Source organism: Arabidopsis lyrata (genome assembly GCF_000004255.2).
Source record: "Arabidopsis lyrata subsp. lyrata unplaced genomic scaffold ARALYscaffold_1, whole genome shotgun sequence".
In the NCBI taxonomy this organism is placed as follows: Eukaryota; Viridiplantae; Streptophyta; class Magnoliopsida; order Brassicales; family Brassicaceae; genus Arabidopsis; species Arabidopsis lyrata.
This window is the reverse complement of record NW_003302555.1, coordinates 11,626,153-11,641,719: the sequence shown is the minus strand read 5'-3', so window position 1 is coordinate 11,641,719 and position 15,567 is coordinate 11,626,153. Positions and strand designations below refer to the sequence as shown.

Genomic DNA, 15,567 nt, shown 5'->3' with positions numbered 1-15,567 from the left:
TAAAGGTCAAGAAGACAAGAGTAGTACATACATTTATTAAGATACTTTTTTTGGAGATGAAAGTCTGTGCATGCTTTGTCTCCTTCTCATCTCCAATAATTCAAGTTATCAATGGATCACATTTGTATTTCAGGATTCAGATTAAATAGGAGATAAAGCTACATATATATTAAAATTATATTATAAGTCAAATCTTCACAGATCAAATTTAGATTTAGGAAATATATTGAAAATACTCGGAACCGTACATGGAGCAGTGTGGCCATTTTCCAATAAATCTAAATCTATTTTTTTCTTTAACAGTAGCCTTGTGAACCGGAGGATCTAAGTATGAAAAAACTACAACATATATCGCAGCAACAACGACCCCAAAGCTACCTACACTTGGTCTTTTTCTATAACTTATCTTTTACACATATGTACCACACTAAAAAAAAGTGAGAAAAATCGGCTTAATTTGTCAAAATAATCTTACTCTTGATAATGAATTGAATGATGTGCAGGAGAATAAGAAGCAGCGCACGTTGAAACATATCACAATCCCATCAAACCAGTACTTTTTCGATTTTCAGTAAATCAAAATCACATGCGTAAAGGTATTCTCTCTATATTCCTCCATCTGGCAGAGAGCTTTTTAGCATCTGTTTTCTGAAGATAAAAAACCTTTCAAATGATATAGTTTTGTTTTTGACCGTTCAACAAACAACAACTAACTGTTGCACAATGTGCGTATCAAACCAAACGATTTCATTTACTGTTGTTATAACCCTTTTGGGGGAGTTTTGACCAACAAAGTGTTAATATGGGTGGAGTGTTTTACTTTCCACCTTTCCCATAGCTGTCTCTGAGCGTGACCGTCCGGTTAAACACAAGCTTTCCTGGCTCAGAGTCCTTGTCCACCGCGTAATAACCTAATGCAACACAAGTTATGGTTTAAACTTGTATCAGTGTTGCGCACCCAGAAAATTGCAAGCACTTTTTCTCATCATAAACAGAACATACCTAGCCTCTCGAATTGGAATCTGTCCCCGACTGCAGCATCTTTAAGGGTTGATACAGCATAGGCACCAGAAATTACCACTTTGGAGTTTGGGTTAATGTCGGTGAGCCAATCATTATTGAGTTCAGCCGGGTTCTGTAATGATTAAATACAATTTAGCCCAGTGAAAAAAAACTCTTTGTAACAACAACAAACGCTAGAGAATGATAAAATACCTCGGAGTTAAAGAGTTTCTCAAATAATCGGACTTCAACCTTTATGGGCTCTTTTCCTGGGGAAGATTCAGCGACCCAGTGTAGAACCCCCTGAAGAAAAGAAAAGTAAAGGTTAGGAAGAGCCACAAATTTGCAGAAATTAAAATAATGGCTAAAGAAAAGACCTTTGGCTTTGACTTTTTCTCAGGGTCATATTCCGCATGAATTTCACGAACGGTTTCATTGTCATCAGCAAAGACAACATTGGTGCACTTGATTGGGAAAGCATATCTGCAAAGACCAGGAAGCACGTTTAGTTGCAAATGAATCACATTCAACGCAAAAGTAGTAATAATGAAAACTGTCCCTTTGTATACCTTAGCAAGATAGATTTACCAGGGGCGAGCCCATAATAATCTTTTGAATCCTTCATTCGGAAGTCAGATTGATCAATGTATACAACTCTCGAGAACGGTACCTAGATCAACAACCCAGGAAAAAAGATCAAGAAACAGAAATATGTTGTTAGTAGAAAACAAGTATTTGCGAAATAGAGTTCACCTTGTAGAATGCCGAGGGATCATCGTTCTGAGCATCAGGCCACCTTTTGGCATCAAGCTCTATAACCTTGTCTGATTCCAAATTGGTGATGACCACTTTAAGAGGATTAAGCACCACCATGGTGCGAGGAGCTGTTTTATTCAATTCCTCTCTAATATGGTGCTCAAGACGACTCACATGTATCATGCTACCATCACTGTAACATAGAACAATAGAGAGCAGAGTTAACAACGATAATTGACATATGCCAACTAGTATGATGTAAATTCAGATATATATATAGCAAACCTTCTGGTAATCCCAATTCCTCGTACAAATGCATTAATCGCAGTTGAAGTCACACCCCTCCGCCTCAAACCAGAAAGTGTCAAAAGACGTGGATCATCCCAACCATCAACATACTTGTTTGTCACTATGTAATTCAACTGCAGCAAAAGAAAAGAAAGATGATACAACCAGCATGATTCTCTGCATAATTTGCTAGACATTGCTCACAGGAAAGTTGAGTATTTAACCCACCTTACGCTTGGACATTACAGTATTTGTCACATTCAACCGTGAATATTCCCACACATATGGCATGTAGAGACTCAGAGAATGTAACAGCCAATAGTATGGAGCACGCCGGGTTTCAAATTCAAGAGTACAGAGCTATAATTATGCACATAAAAGAAATGGTCAGAATCACAGAAAAAGGTTTTAAAATAGCAGATGCGTTCGATATAGAAAAGGGAATTTTATTACTGAAAGTAACTAGTAGGTCACAAAATACAGCTGCTAAAGTTGTATTAAGTAATGCTGCAAATAGCCAAAAAACCTAGAAAGGGACTAACCGAATGCGTTATATTCTCAAGAGAATCAACAGTGCAGTGGGCATAATCATAACTCGGATAGATACACCACTTGTCACCAGCCTTAGGATGAGGTGCGAACTGCAAAGCATGTAAACAAGTCAGACAGGAAACGAAGAGAGAGAGAGCCTATTTTTATATGTAACTAGAGATGATTTTAGTTTCACTTGCCTTTATTCGATAGGCAATAAGGTCATACATATTAAAATTGTCACTCTGCATATCTTGCTTCATTCTTAGGGTTGCCTTCCCTTCCTCAATCATGCCTCGTCTCATTTCGTCAAAAAGTTTTAGAGATTCTTCAATAGGCCTGTCCCTCCAGGGGCTGTTCATTTTCTTCTCTCTGTACTCTTTTATCTCATCGCCAGTCTAAAAATGTGTAAAAACAATTACTCCATAGGATTTTAGTGTGGATAAAGTTGTAGACTTGCAGTACAGCTTAGAACTAAAGAATGACATATAATTGGAAAAAGTAACAGGAATCCATATGTCAGAAATTTTAAATTGATTCAACCTGATGATCAACATAAGCACGACCTCTCCGAATCAACTCCACTGCCAAATCATACAGTTCCTGGAAATAATCACTGGTGTATGTAATCTATAAAGAAAAAAATGGTAAACGTCAGATGAATTTAAACACAATTATAATAACAATGAGCTATTCGTGCAAGAAACTGAAAATACCTTGAAGGGTTCCCAACCCATCCAGCTAACAATTTCTTCAATGTGATTAATATACTCTTCCTTTTCTGCCTCTGGATTTGTATCATCATACCTGAAAACCAGATTTTCAAGGAATCCTGAACATTGTGCTTACAGAATAAACAAGGATTGTTCTACAAAAGTAAAGATGTAAGAAACTCAAGTAAAAAACGAGAATTTTTTACCTTAGATAACAGCAGCCCCCTCGCTCCTTTGCAAGACCAAAATCAACAAACATAGCCTGGAAGTACAAGCATTGGAAATGAACATAAAACCATAGCCCTAACCAATCATACGCCATCAAGCAAAACATCTCAAACCCTCATATCATGTATTTCTTACCTTGGCATGTCCAATATGTAGATAACCATTTGGTTCAGGGGGAAACCGAGTATAAACTTTCCCTCCAGTCACCTTGAGATGTTTGTCAAGCACTTCCTTTGTATTGCTACATCTGAGAATAGAGCCATCACTGAAAAACACTTCTGTGTGAACCTGAGAACATAAAATAACAAAAATCTTACATACAAGCTATGAATTCACCCATGACAAAATGAGAATGTAACATCAAACATGTTCTAGGGTTTGTTCCAGATCGCCACAATAAAAAGTGAAGCAATACAGATCATATTTATTCTACTATTATTACCACTGAATCAATGGACGAGGATTCAGATGTGTAGAAGGTGAACTTAAAAATCTCAGTAAAATATATCAGTAGATGTTACCATAAAATTTTGCTCTGGCTGAGGGAATATAGTATATGGATTAAGCTCCTCTTCAGATGGCTCTGCGGTAGTTTCCACAACAGCTTTCTTTTCCTAAAGATAAGCCACAGAAATGAAAAATTAAAATCACAATATACACAACAGAAAAGAAATAAATGAAACCTCCAATCACCTCGACTTTGGTAGGCTTCTCCTTCTTCTCCTTCTTTTTTGTAGGTTTTTCGTTATCAGCAGCAGTTTTCTCACCAAGCAGTTCATACATTTTTTCATCTATGAGTTTCTATTGCAGACATAAGACTGGATAAGTAAACTACAATATCGTTTGTGACTAGCTAGGAATACAGGCTGCTAAAAAAATTGTTAACGCACCTTTACAATCTTGGGATCTGCCCATGGCAAAATTTTCCGGACATGTCCAAGTAATTCACCCACTACACAGACATAAATACATCATTCAACCAAGAAACATAATAAGCAGGTTATGTGACAAATTATAGAGAATCAGCGCAATGGTAGATATGCCTCAAATAACCGAATGCCTTAGACAGGGGGGGTATAGAGCAAACACTAACCATTAGTTCGATAGCGCTGCTCCAGTATTGTTTTCTTATTGTCTTCAAAGATTCCCTTAACTGCTTTCTCAATATCTTCTGGGGAAACTTCAATCCCTGTTCCAAAGCAATAATGAAGATCTCATCTCCAAATCCATGGAAAACACACAGCAAAATGTAACCTCAAAGCATAATGTTGATAAAGAAAAACAGCAACCCCACAAACATTGGCTTTAAAGTAAGAAATATAATACATGCTCATATTCTCATAAACAATAGTGCTTACCAACACCACATGCCTCTTCAAACTCATTCAGCTTAAAGTCCTCAGAACTGGTATTGGCAAAAAAGGCAAATGCAGCTTCCAATTGTGCTGGAGTTTTAATCTGCAGATTCATAAACAGATTCAACACAACTTTAGCCCGTTTCCCATTGACGAAACAGAACCTAACCCAAGTACTGACAGATAACATTCGAGCAGCAGAAAGGATCTATACACCAACCTTAGAGGTAACAATGTACTTGAGCAATGTAGGACGATGCACAAGAGCATTTGCAGGGTACTTAGTAGCGACCTGTTACACATAATTGCAAAGAAAACATAACCTCAATAAGTTCCTTATAAGCATTTGAAACAAATTTCAAGGCAATTTAGGTTTAATTAGAAATATATCTCACCGAGTATAAAAGATTTCCAGTATTTCGATCGCACCCATCAGTAACAGCAGCCTGTACACAAGATAAAGCCTCATGAAAAGCGAATTTCGATAATCCAATTGATGAGGTAAAAGATCAAATCATCAACAGAATCATACATGCAACGGAGTCAAAATCATCAAACTAAACATTTCGAATTGAGATTACATCAAAATTGGATTTAGTCAACAGATTGAAAGAAAGCAAGACTTTCTCAAAGGAAAATGAAAAACTTAGTCCTCTTGTATCCAATTTGATCAGATACAACAAGAGCCGATAGCCAACACAAAGAAGGAGGAGGAAGAGAGAACACACCTCGTGGATAACGGCGGTGAGATTGGCGGTGACCTTGTTGTTGTTAATGGTATTACGAGCTGTTTTCTCGTCCAAACCAATGCTAAGGAAGAGTTCGATAGATTTCTCGGAGTTATCGTCTTTGAGAACCATGGCGACGGAGCTGACAAAGTAACAGAAACGAGGAATGAGACCTCCTTAGGGTTTAATGGTGTGGAGGAGACGCGGTTTTACTTTAACCAAATGTAACCGAATTATTGGACGGATATCTAAACCGGAGTGATTTGATTGGGTACAGATTTGGTTAAATTTAACCGAAGATGGCTAATATAAAAACGAGATAGATTTGGTACGGTTTGAGAAATTTGAACCGAACCACAAACATGAAATGCAACCGAATCCAGACCTTGTCCGAGCCATCGCCAACCGCTACGCCGCGAATCTCCGCCTCTGTTTGCCGCTCCGACGAACGTCTCTGCAACTCGCGCGAGCTGTCCATGGAAATATCATTACTTTCGGGTTCCAGCCACATGCCCATATCCTGAACCGTTTGATTGATGTTTATTGTAAATCGTCAGAGCTTGATTATGCACGCCAACTGTTCGATGAAATCTCTGAACCAGATAAAATCGCTAGAACCACCATGGTTTCCGGGTATTGTGCTTCTGGGGACATCGCCCTCGCTCGGTCGGTTTTCGAGGAGACTCCTGTGAGTATGCGAGATACTGTGATGTACAATGCGATGATCACTGGCTTCTCACATAACAATGATGGCTACTCTGCTATTAACCTGTTTTGTAAGATGAAGCATGAAGGATTTAAACCTGATGACTTCACTTACGCAAGTGTTCTTGCAGGTTTAGCGCTAGTTGTCGATGATGAGAAGCAATGTGTGCAATTTCATGCCGCAGCTCTGAAATCTGGTGCTGGTTATGTTACTTCGGTATCGAACGCTCTGGTGTCTGTGTATTCGAGATGTGCTTCTTCGCCGTCTCTGCTACATTCAGCTAGAAAAGTGTTTGATGATATCCCTGAGAAAGATGAGAGGTCATGGACGACTATGATGACGGGTTATGTAAAGAATGGTTGTTTCGATTTAGGGAAAGAGTTGCTCAAGGGGATGGACGAGAATATGAAGCTGGTTGCTTATAATGCTATGATTTCTGGTTATGTTAATTGCGGTTTGTATCAGGAGGCATTGGAGATGGTTAGAAGAATGGTTTCATCAGGAATTGAGCTTGACGAGTTTACATATCCTAGCGTTATAAGGGCGTGTGCCAATGCTAGATTGCTTCAGTTGGGAAAGCAAGTTCATGCTTATGTATTAAGAAGGGAGGATTTCTCGTTTCATTTTGACAATTCTTTAGTTACGTTATACTACAAATGCGGTAAGTTTAATGAGGCAAGAGCCATTTTCGAGAAAATGCCGGCAAAAGACTTGGTTTCTTGGAATGCGTTGTTATCAGGGTATGTTAGTTCTGGGCACATAGGTGAGGCGAAGTTGATTTTCAAAGAGATGAAAGAGAAGAATATTCTGTCATGGATGATAATGATATCTGGGTTAGCTGAAAACGGGTTTGGAGAAGAAGGTTTGAAGCTGTTTTCTTGTATGAAGAGAGAAGGTTTTGAGCCTTGTGATTACGCGTTTTCTGGGGCAATCAAATCATGTGCCGTGCTGGGAGCGTATTGCAACGGGCAACAGTTCCATGCACAGTTAGTTAAAATAGGGTTTGACTCTAGCCTCTCTGCTGGAAACGCTCTCATTACTATGTATGCGAAATGCGGGGTTGTGGAGGAAGCTCAACAGGTGTTTCGAACTATGCCTTGTCTGGATTCAGTTTCCTGGAATGCGTTGATTGCTGCACTGGGACAGCATGGCCATGGTGTTGAAGCAGTAGATGTGTATGAGGAGATGTTAAAGAAAGGGATAAGACCCGATCGGATTACGTTTCTTACAGTTTTGACAGCATGTAGCCACGCGGGTTTAGTGGACCAGGGACGGAAATATTTCAATTCTATGGAGACTGTTTACCGTATACCTCCAGGTGCAGATCATTACGCAAGGCTGATCGATTTGCTTTGCCGTTCTGGGAAATTCTCTGAAGCTGAAAGTATAATCGAATCATTACCTTTCAAACCTACTGCAGAAATTTGGGAAGCTCTTCTTTCTGGTTGCAGAGTCCATGGAAACATGGAACTAGGGATCATCGCTGCAGACAAACTCTTCGGTCTCATACCAGAACATGATGGGACATACATGCTGTTATCAAACATGTACGCAGCTACTGGCCAGTGGGAGGAAGTGGCAAGGGTACGTAAACTAATGCGGGATCGAGGGGTAAAAAAGGAAGTGGCTTGTAGTTGGATTGAAATGGAGACACAAGTGCATACATTTCTGGTTGATGATACATCACATCCAGAAGCAGAAGCTGTTTACAAGTATCTTCAAGACCTGGGTAAAGAGATGAGGAGACTCGGGTATGTACCAGACACGAGCTTCGTGTTGCACGACGTAGAGTCTGATGGTCACAAGGAAGACATGTTGACAACTCATAGTGAGAAGATTGCGGTTGCTTTTGGGCTAATGAAACTTCCTCCTGGAACAACCATTAGGATTTTTAAGAACTTAAGGACTTGCGGAGATTGTCACAATTTCTTTAGGTTCTTGTCGAAGGTGGTGCAGCGAGACATTATCTTGAGAGACAGGAAGAGGTTTCATCATTTCCGGAATGGCGAGTGTTCTTGTGGTAACTTCTGGTAGGCGAGGGATTTGTGTTTGGCAAATTCCATTTAGACTTCATTCTTACATTTTTTGCAAGGAGAAAGCTCCAGTAAATAAAGAGACTCAGGGAGAGCAGCTCTTGAATCCTGGGCCAGATGTTGAAGACATACCATTATTCATTGTTCTTGCAGATTGCTGCATCTCCTCTAGCAAATCCCTTATACCCTAATAATACTTGCTTCCCAAGGAAACCAATCCTCCAATTAGTTCAATACGAATACGTATACATAAATAATTAAGGGCATGACTGGTTTAAACGCAGCGGTTGCGGTTGCGGTTGCGGGAGTTTGCGGAAGCGGACGGTTGCGGTTATAAGCGTTACCAAGCGTTTTGAACGACTGGTTTAGCGTTTGAAAATGGATGCGTTTGCGGGAGTTTTATGACTGGTAAACCAGCGGGTGCGGTAGCAGTTAAATTAAAAAATGACCAAAATAAATAAAAAATATTACAAAAAAAAGAAATAAAAACACCAATATATTATTATGATAATATTAGAAAAATTGAACATGCTTAATAATTAAAACCATAAATAAAGTACTAAATAATTATTCAAAAATAAAAAAAATTGTAACAAGATAATACTTTATGCATATGGTTTAACACCAAAAATTGCATCAAGTAATGAGACAAACTCTAAATAACGTTGAATTCAATCAAAAAGCAAGTGAGTTTCTATTCGAGAAAACAAATCGAAACATATACTCAATCAAAAAGTAAAGCAATACATAATGAAAAGAAAAAAACGATGCAAAAATATTCAAAGAGTTACACATGAGGTGATGAATGAATAAAAGGATATATGATACTTACGTTTGGTTCTTGATTTTCATCAGTTTGGGTAGAAGACATTGAGAGAATATGGTTTCAGAATATTGATTAGGGTTTCTGATGTTAACGTGATACAAAGATGAAATATATATATATATAGGATTAATATATATATTATAATAATTATAAGTAAATGTTTGATTTTTTTTTTTTTTTAATCCAACCGCTACCGCCCGCAACCGCAAACGCTTGCGGGAAGGAGCTTTTGAAATTTAGCGATTTCGAGCGGTTCGAAGCGGTACGGAGCGGTTTCTATGATTGGTACCAACCGCTAACAACCACAACCGACCGCTAGCAACCGCTAGGAGGGTGATAGCGGGAGAACCAATCAAGCCCTAAATACCAAAAGAATCAAACCAACAATTCTAAAGGCTTTTTTGTTGTCCATAAGGCCCACAATTCTTAAGAGATCTGATTATTACAAAGTTGAATTATATATTTGGCCATAGATTAGTATTCAACATATAAATTAGTAATACATACCATTACCGAGTCAACTTGAAACCACTATTAAAGAAGAGTCAAGTTAAGCACAGCAATTAATTAAATCTTTGTTAAAACCAAACCGGAAGAAGTGAACCAAGAAAGAACGAGTCAAAAGACTCAACTCACGAAAGCGGAAATAAGCCAACGCGGGAAAACAAAACACACCCCACAAAACCAAATTGGTCTCAGCTTTTCGGAGGAATCATTGTCCTTGCACTGAATTGAATCTCAAAGGTTCCTTATTTGACTCAACCTCAAACACATTGAACCAGAAAACTCTCTTCTTCACACATTAAGCTGTTCCTCGTCAGTTTAATGCACACAAGTAGATGAAAAGGGAAACAAAAGGCTTGCCTTTTGTTGTCTAATCATTACACACAAGAATTTTGGAATTTCCTCTGTCGGTGCATCAATTTCACTCGAAACAAATCTTGGTTTGGTTTCACTAGTTAATCACACATGTGAGATTTAGATTGAGATTGAGATTGAGATCGACAGAGAACACTTAAAAGCTACAAAAAGGAATTTTTCCCTCACAACAGTCAAGATTTGCTCAGAAAGAAGAAACTTTATTATGTATTAATCAACCGGAACCTAAACATTCCCATAACCTTTTTGTACAATTTTATTCAGAACAATTGAGAAGAAAGAATTAATTAAGAAAAAAAAAAAAGACAATTAGCAGAGGAAGAAGGAGCTTCAAGAACTTGACCCTCAATTCCAGATTACACAAATTCATCATCATCATCATCTCTGCAGATTCTGTAAAACCAACAGAGAATCAGAATCTTTCAAACGAAAAAAGTCTCATGCTTTTAAAAACCCGTGATGATGATTGATGATTATACCTTGGTTTCTTCTGGAACCTTATATGCATCATGCGTCACTTCAGTCAAATACAACCCTGGATACAAACTCTGCAAACAAACAAAGATTCCAAATTTTCAATTTCAAGAAAAAAAATCTTAACAAATTTTCAAATCTTTCACCAAAAATTGCAAAATCCAACACTTACATCGAGTTTTTTCTGAACAGTTCTAGGCCGTTTCTTGGGCCGACGCGGTGGTCGGTGACCTAAAATCCCAATGAAATCTTCTTCGATCTCTTTCTTCGATAGCTTCACAGAGAACTTAACTCGCATCTTCTTCGTCGTCTCCGCTTCGACCACTCCGCCGCCTCTCACCGGAGATGGATGATTCTTCACTATCTTCTCCTCAATTACAAATCCTTTATAGATTTGATGATTCAAACTGTTGGATTCCGGTTCCTTACACGCTGCTCTTCTCTTCCTTAGATTCCATGGCTTCACCGGAGAAACCTCCTTCTCTTGACCGGAACCAGAACCGTCGATATCTTCTTCTTCTTCCTCTTCGATTACGTCTTTGTTAAACATCGATTGTGTGATCTTATCTCTCACCGTCTTCAGATCCGACATAATCTTCACCCTGAACTCTTCGATCCCTTCTTCGCTTCCCGATTTAAACGGTCGACGATGATCAGAGTTACCGAATCGAAACGGGATCGAGACGGAAGAATCAGCGAATTTCAAAGGCGGAGATCGGCGTCGTAGTCGGTGATCGCCGGAACCTCCGTTGCTGATAGAGTCGATCTTCATGCACTTGAGATGTCTCTGATTCCCCCATAAGTTCGGGAGAGGGAAATTGTGAAGAGTCTTCGATCGTTGCTCAGGTCTCGTCGTCGTCGTCGCCGCCATCTCACCGGGAAATACCATTGATTCTGGTGCACTTACTCTATTCGATCCAAGAACAAGGAACGAATCAATCTCTTTCTCTTCCGCAAACAAACTCAAGAAAAATCGTCTATTTTTCAGAATCGCCGGAAAATTGTTACCGGCGGTGCTGTTTTTTATTTTATTTTCTCGGCTTAGTTTTTTGTTATGATACAAAGCTTCGTGTATATATACCAGAATTCTCAGAGTTTTTTTTTGGAAATCAATGCTGCATCGGAGGGTAGTTTCGGTACATTTGTTTAGAGAGTCGCTAAAATGCGCATGTGATAGGGGGTTTACATTTTCCCGGGTTCATAAAACATTTTCCATTTTCAAGTTAGTCGGTGAATTAATAGCCGTTGGATTGCTTTATGTTTCATCTTAACCGTTTATCTTATTCCATCGCACAATCTCACTCAAAGCCTTGTTTCTTTTTTTTTTTTTTTTTTTTTGTGAAACGCCTATTGTTTCCTTTTTTTCTTTTTTTCTTTTTTTCTACTCCGTTTCTAATTACACTTTTACTAGGTCAATTTCAAAAAAAAAATTACCAATTTCCTTTTTTCGAAATTTAATGGCTTCTAGGAATCTATAATTCGGTTACCTTAATAATATCTTAGGTCTAATCTATATGCATTAGAGAAAAGTTTGTTACACAAAATAAAAAATAAATTGCAAAGTCTACTCGCTTTTCTCAGAGGATCAATTTAAAGTATCATCCAGGTATAATAAGCTGGGACATCTCTTGCTCGAGAAACTAATCTCAAAAATCAGTTGAATGTTAATATACAATTATCTTATAAATGTCAACTAAAAATGTATTTTATTAATGAATATGAGAAGTTTCCATATTTATCGAAACGACAGTTTAGAATTTCTTACTACAAATTTGAGAAGTAGTCAACTATCCATTTTGAAGTGTTTTTATTACCTCTAACTCTAATAATGAAGTCGAAGTTCTTAAAACAGGTTATTACCAAATTTACTAACATTTTATATGATTTTTAGATCCCACAATCTTTTACTATGACTTACTCATCACGATTTAATCTGGTTCTTCTTTTTTGATGTGTACAGAAGAAAATATCCAGCTCCTGCAGCTATCACTGACATAATGAAACCTGGCTTATTGATCTTGAACGGAATCTTGCTTCTGATATAACCCACTGTCCACCGTATCGCAAAACGCAATCCGCAACTTGCTTTGAATTTTTGGATTGAGAATCCCTGGATCAAATCAATACAATAAGCAGTGAAGCAGTGGTAGTAACTTTGCTACGAACTAAGGTTGTCTTTTTGAGATATGTTTCCTAAGAATGTAAGTTATTGTATGCATTTGGAATTAAAGAAGAGTTTTACCTCTGGTAATTTGTTTTCTACAGCCAGCTTGTCGATATGCAGCCTAACGTTTGATGCTGCAGCCCACCAGAATCTGCGATCCACACTTGAGTACACGTTAGCAACAATGTCATATAACGTCTGAGCTCCATCCTCAGTTGCCTTTAGGATTGATTCTTCTCTGCTTCTGCGGTTTCTGAAAAACAAGATCAATGTATTATTATTTATTAAGTTCAGCCTATTCTATCTGATCAACTGATAGACAAACATTATCAGGTTTTCAAACATCAGATTTATCCACTACAGCATATTCTTATTCATACTTGAGATATCCACAAAGCATGTGTTTCGGCCACAGATTGACCCTTCCATGCATGGGAATCACCACATTTGGAGAAAGCTCCAGGAATTTATATGTCGATTGAAAGTATTCCTGCAAAGGAACAGAAATTAAGGAACTATCGGTAAATGACTAAACAAATTTCGAACAAAGTAATAAAAAAATGCATTTACTATCTTACCCAACACCTAACATTAAAAGAGAAAATTTGGAAACAAAACGCTACTAGAAAACATCCCAATCTATCACATTGAAGTATTCAAAACATAAAACAGTCTGAGCATACTTAGTACTTACTGTCATGTTACCACCTCCCCTGATGTCCAAGAAAGTACTTCCTTGACTGAAACAACCCAAAATGAGTTAACATTTTTTGAGTTAATATATCTAATTTCACCGATTTGAATTAGCCTATGGCAACATAAATTTTAGTTGCTTGTCTTACCCAACACAATGATCACCAACAATCAGAGATTGAGTGGAGATATGAACTAGTGCCATATGGCCATCTGTGTGTCCCTGGAGTATTTGTCTTGGTTAAGAGTTCATTAAAGAAGTATAATTTCCATCAGAGCTGCAAATTTGAGGACTATTTAAGGATTTAAAATAGCTGGATAGGTACCGGAGCAAAAATGACGGTCAATTTATGACCATTGACATAGATGTTTTCTCCTCCAGAAACTGGGGTATAGTTACCAGACCAACCATCTGGAATCACAGAGTATTCGAACATAAGAAGTTGGATTTTATGAATGGAAAACAATATTGAAGAATGATGATACCAATGTGATGCCTAGTTTTAACATGTGCCACTAAAATAGCATCAGGATTGCTCTCTTGTATAGCAGAAAGACCTGAAACACAGATAAAGATGAAGAACATTGGCATAAACAAAAGAAGCCACCAAACCACGACGGAAAAACAAATCTTTACCATCAATGTGATCACGATGGTGATGTGTAACAAAGACAATTAGCTTTCTAGGTAAAGCATCAACGATTTTCTTGAGCTTGTTAAGACAAAAAAAAAAGCAGTTGTGAATAGTTTAAAATGATAAATGTAAAGACCAGATCTTTGGAGAGATGCTTTTTTGTACCATTCGGAAAAGAAGTAAAGAATCTAGTACGAAGAGAGAAAACAACACATAGGTAGTAGCTACTAGCTGGTGACAAACCTCAACGTGGAGTTTGAAGAGACATCCAGGATCTACTATCAACGCATCTCCATGAGCTACAAAATCAGTCCCTTGATGATCCCCTGAACCATTTTCTGGAGCAAATACAACCAAATTTGTTGTCTTGAAAGGTTTCAATGTTCTGCTACGCATTGGCACAAGCATAACACCAGGTGGATATTCCTGAGATGAAAAGGACATAAAAAATAGGATTACTAAAAAGAATAACATCATAAGATGGAACCACTTTGATGAAGAAGACAAGTATAGATAGTCTAGCAACAAGAGACCTGAATAGGCAAAGAAGATGACAACTTCTGCTTCAAGGACTGACATGAACCATCCCCAAGTCCAAGTAGTACTAATGGTCCAACACGATCACAGCCCGGTTTCACATCTATAAGAGAGTCAAAGCATGCTTCCATGGACATCCACTTACAGTTGTCTGCACTAAAACAAAATTAACAACTAAGTTTACTTTTTTCAGTTTCCAGTTCTCAATGTTTCTTTCGAATCGAGTGAAGCTATTTCCATAAGCTCTGGAAATGTGGAAATAAAGAAAGATTAAGATTGTATACTATCGAGTTAAGGGCGACCTTGTAAACTTCGATCTGTATTCAAGAGCTTCCCGGAGATAAAACAAGTACGGACGCAAGAGTCAGGTCCAAACTCAGGCTCTTCTACAGACCTGACAAATCTCCACTCTCCTACATCGCTAATACCAATCCCTAAATTCGCCAACAGCTGCATTTACTTAGAAACATTAACTCACAGAAACAATGAGAAAATGAGGACAGTGCTAAACTCATAAATTACCAGAATCAGTGTGGATTCGAAGTCGAAATTCATCAAATCAACCTCCTCAGAACATGATTCAAGTATAGAGATACTAAATCCGGACCTGACTCCGTCTTCCAAAGCCAGTAAATCTGTTGACGGTAAGTCCCAGAGATCGGAATCGACAAAGGAATCATAAGCTTCCTCTCCAAATTTCGCCGGCTGATTTTCCTTCTCGAGCAGGAACTCAACGTCGTCTCTAGGGTTCTTGATGATCAAAGCAAGTTTCAGATTTCCCATTTCTACAGAATCTGATTTCAGAAGTGTGAAGCTGGTCGCCGATGCAGTTTTTTTAATTTGTTTTTCAAAGTTTGAGCGGACCCAAACCAAATCGGTTAAACTGTTGAGTTACCGGTTTAACTTGGTCTGATCAGATTATATCGAATTCAATCAGATTTAACTACATAATCAGATAGAGGCCAAAAGTGTTCAACTTTCTCTCTTCTTGGGTTGTGTGTTGTTAATGCGTGACGTCA

The 15,567-nt window shown here is 38.1% G+C and overlaps 4 protein-coding genes across 4 annotated transcripts; 1 reads left to right on the top strand and 3 right to left on the bottom strand.

Annotated features, from left to right (window-relative positions):
- Positions 1-540: 540 nt before the first annotated feature.
- On the bottom strand, positions 541-5,782 carry LOC9329491 (glutamine--tRNA ligase, cytoplasmic). Its single transcript, XM_021012243.1, has 22 exons — positions 5,602-5,782; positions 5,269-5,319; positions 5,094-5,165; positions 4,877-4,976; positions 4,612-4,707; positions 4,409-4,470; positions 4,212-4,319; positions 4,040-4,132; positions 3,654-3,806; positions 3,497-3,552; positions 3,294-3,384; positions 3,121-3,207; positions 2,778-2,975; positions 2,589-2,687; positions 2,275-2,406; positions 2,044-2,180; positions 1,756-1,951; positions 1,572-1,672; positions 1,380-1,485; positions 1,216-1,305; positions 1,003-1,135; positions 541-911 (listed from the first exon to the last, which is right to left on the bottom strand). Exons 1-22 carry the CDS (start codon positions 5,731-5,733, stop codon positions 817-819), a joined length of 2,388 nt encoding a protein of 795 aa, XP_020867902.1. The 5' UTR covers positions 5,734-5,782; the 3' UTR covers positions 541-816.
- A 102-nt stretch (positions 5,783-5,884) lies between these two features.
- LOC9326756 (pentatricopeptide repeat-containing protein At1g25360) lies at positions 5,885-8,549 on the top strand. Its single transcript, XM_002893383.2, has one exon. The coding sequence runs from the start codon at positions 5,969-5,971 to the stop codon at positions 8,339-8,341; it is 2,373 nt and encodes a 790-aa protein (XP_002893429.1). The 5' UTR covers positions 5,885-5,968; the 3' UTR covers positions 8,342-8,549.
- Positions 8,550-10,224: 1,675 nt separating this feature from the next.
- LOC110224608 lies at positions 10,225-11,804 on the bottom strand. Its single transcript, XM_021010924.1, has 3 exons — positions 10,692-11,804; positions 10,525-10,593; positions 10,225-10,438 (listed from the first exon to the last, which is right to left on the bottom strand). The coding sequence occupies exons 1-3, from the start codon at positions 11,406-11,408 to the stop codon at positions 10,424-10,426; spliced, it is 801 nt and encodes a 266-aa protein (XP_020866583.1). The 5' UTR covers positions 11,409-11,804; the 3' UTR covers positions 10,225-10,423.
- A 402-nt stretch (positions 11,805-12,206) lies between these two features.
- On the bottom strand, positions 12,207-15,537 carry LOC9329490. The gene is made up of 12 exons (XM_021010922.1): positions 15,071-15,537; positions 14,851-14,998; positions 14,545-14,699; positions 14,255-14,437; positions 14,014-14,089; positions 13,863-13,934; positions 13,703-13,788; positions 13,526-13,599; positions 13,378-13,423; positions 13,064-13,173; positions 12,762-12,936; positions 12,207-12,629 (listed from the first exon to the last, which is right to left on the bottom strand). The coding sequence occupies exons 1-12, from the start codon at positions 15,329-15,331 to the stop codon at positions 12,441-12,443; spliced, it is 1,575 nt and encodes a 524-aa protein (XP_020866581.1). The 5' UTR covers positions 15,332-15,537; the 3' UTR covers positions 12,207-12,440.
- Positions 15,538-15,567: the final 30 nt, after the last annotated feature.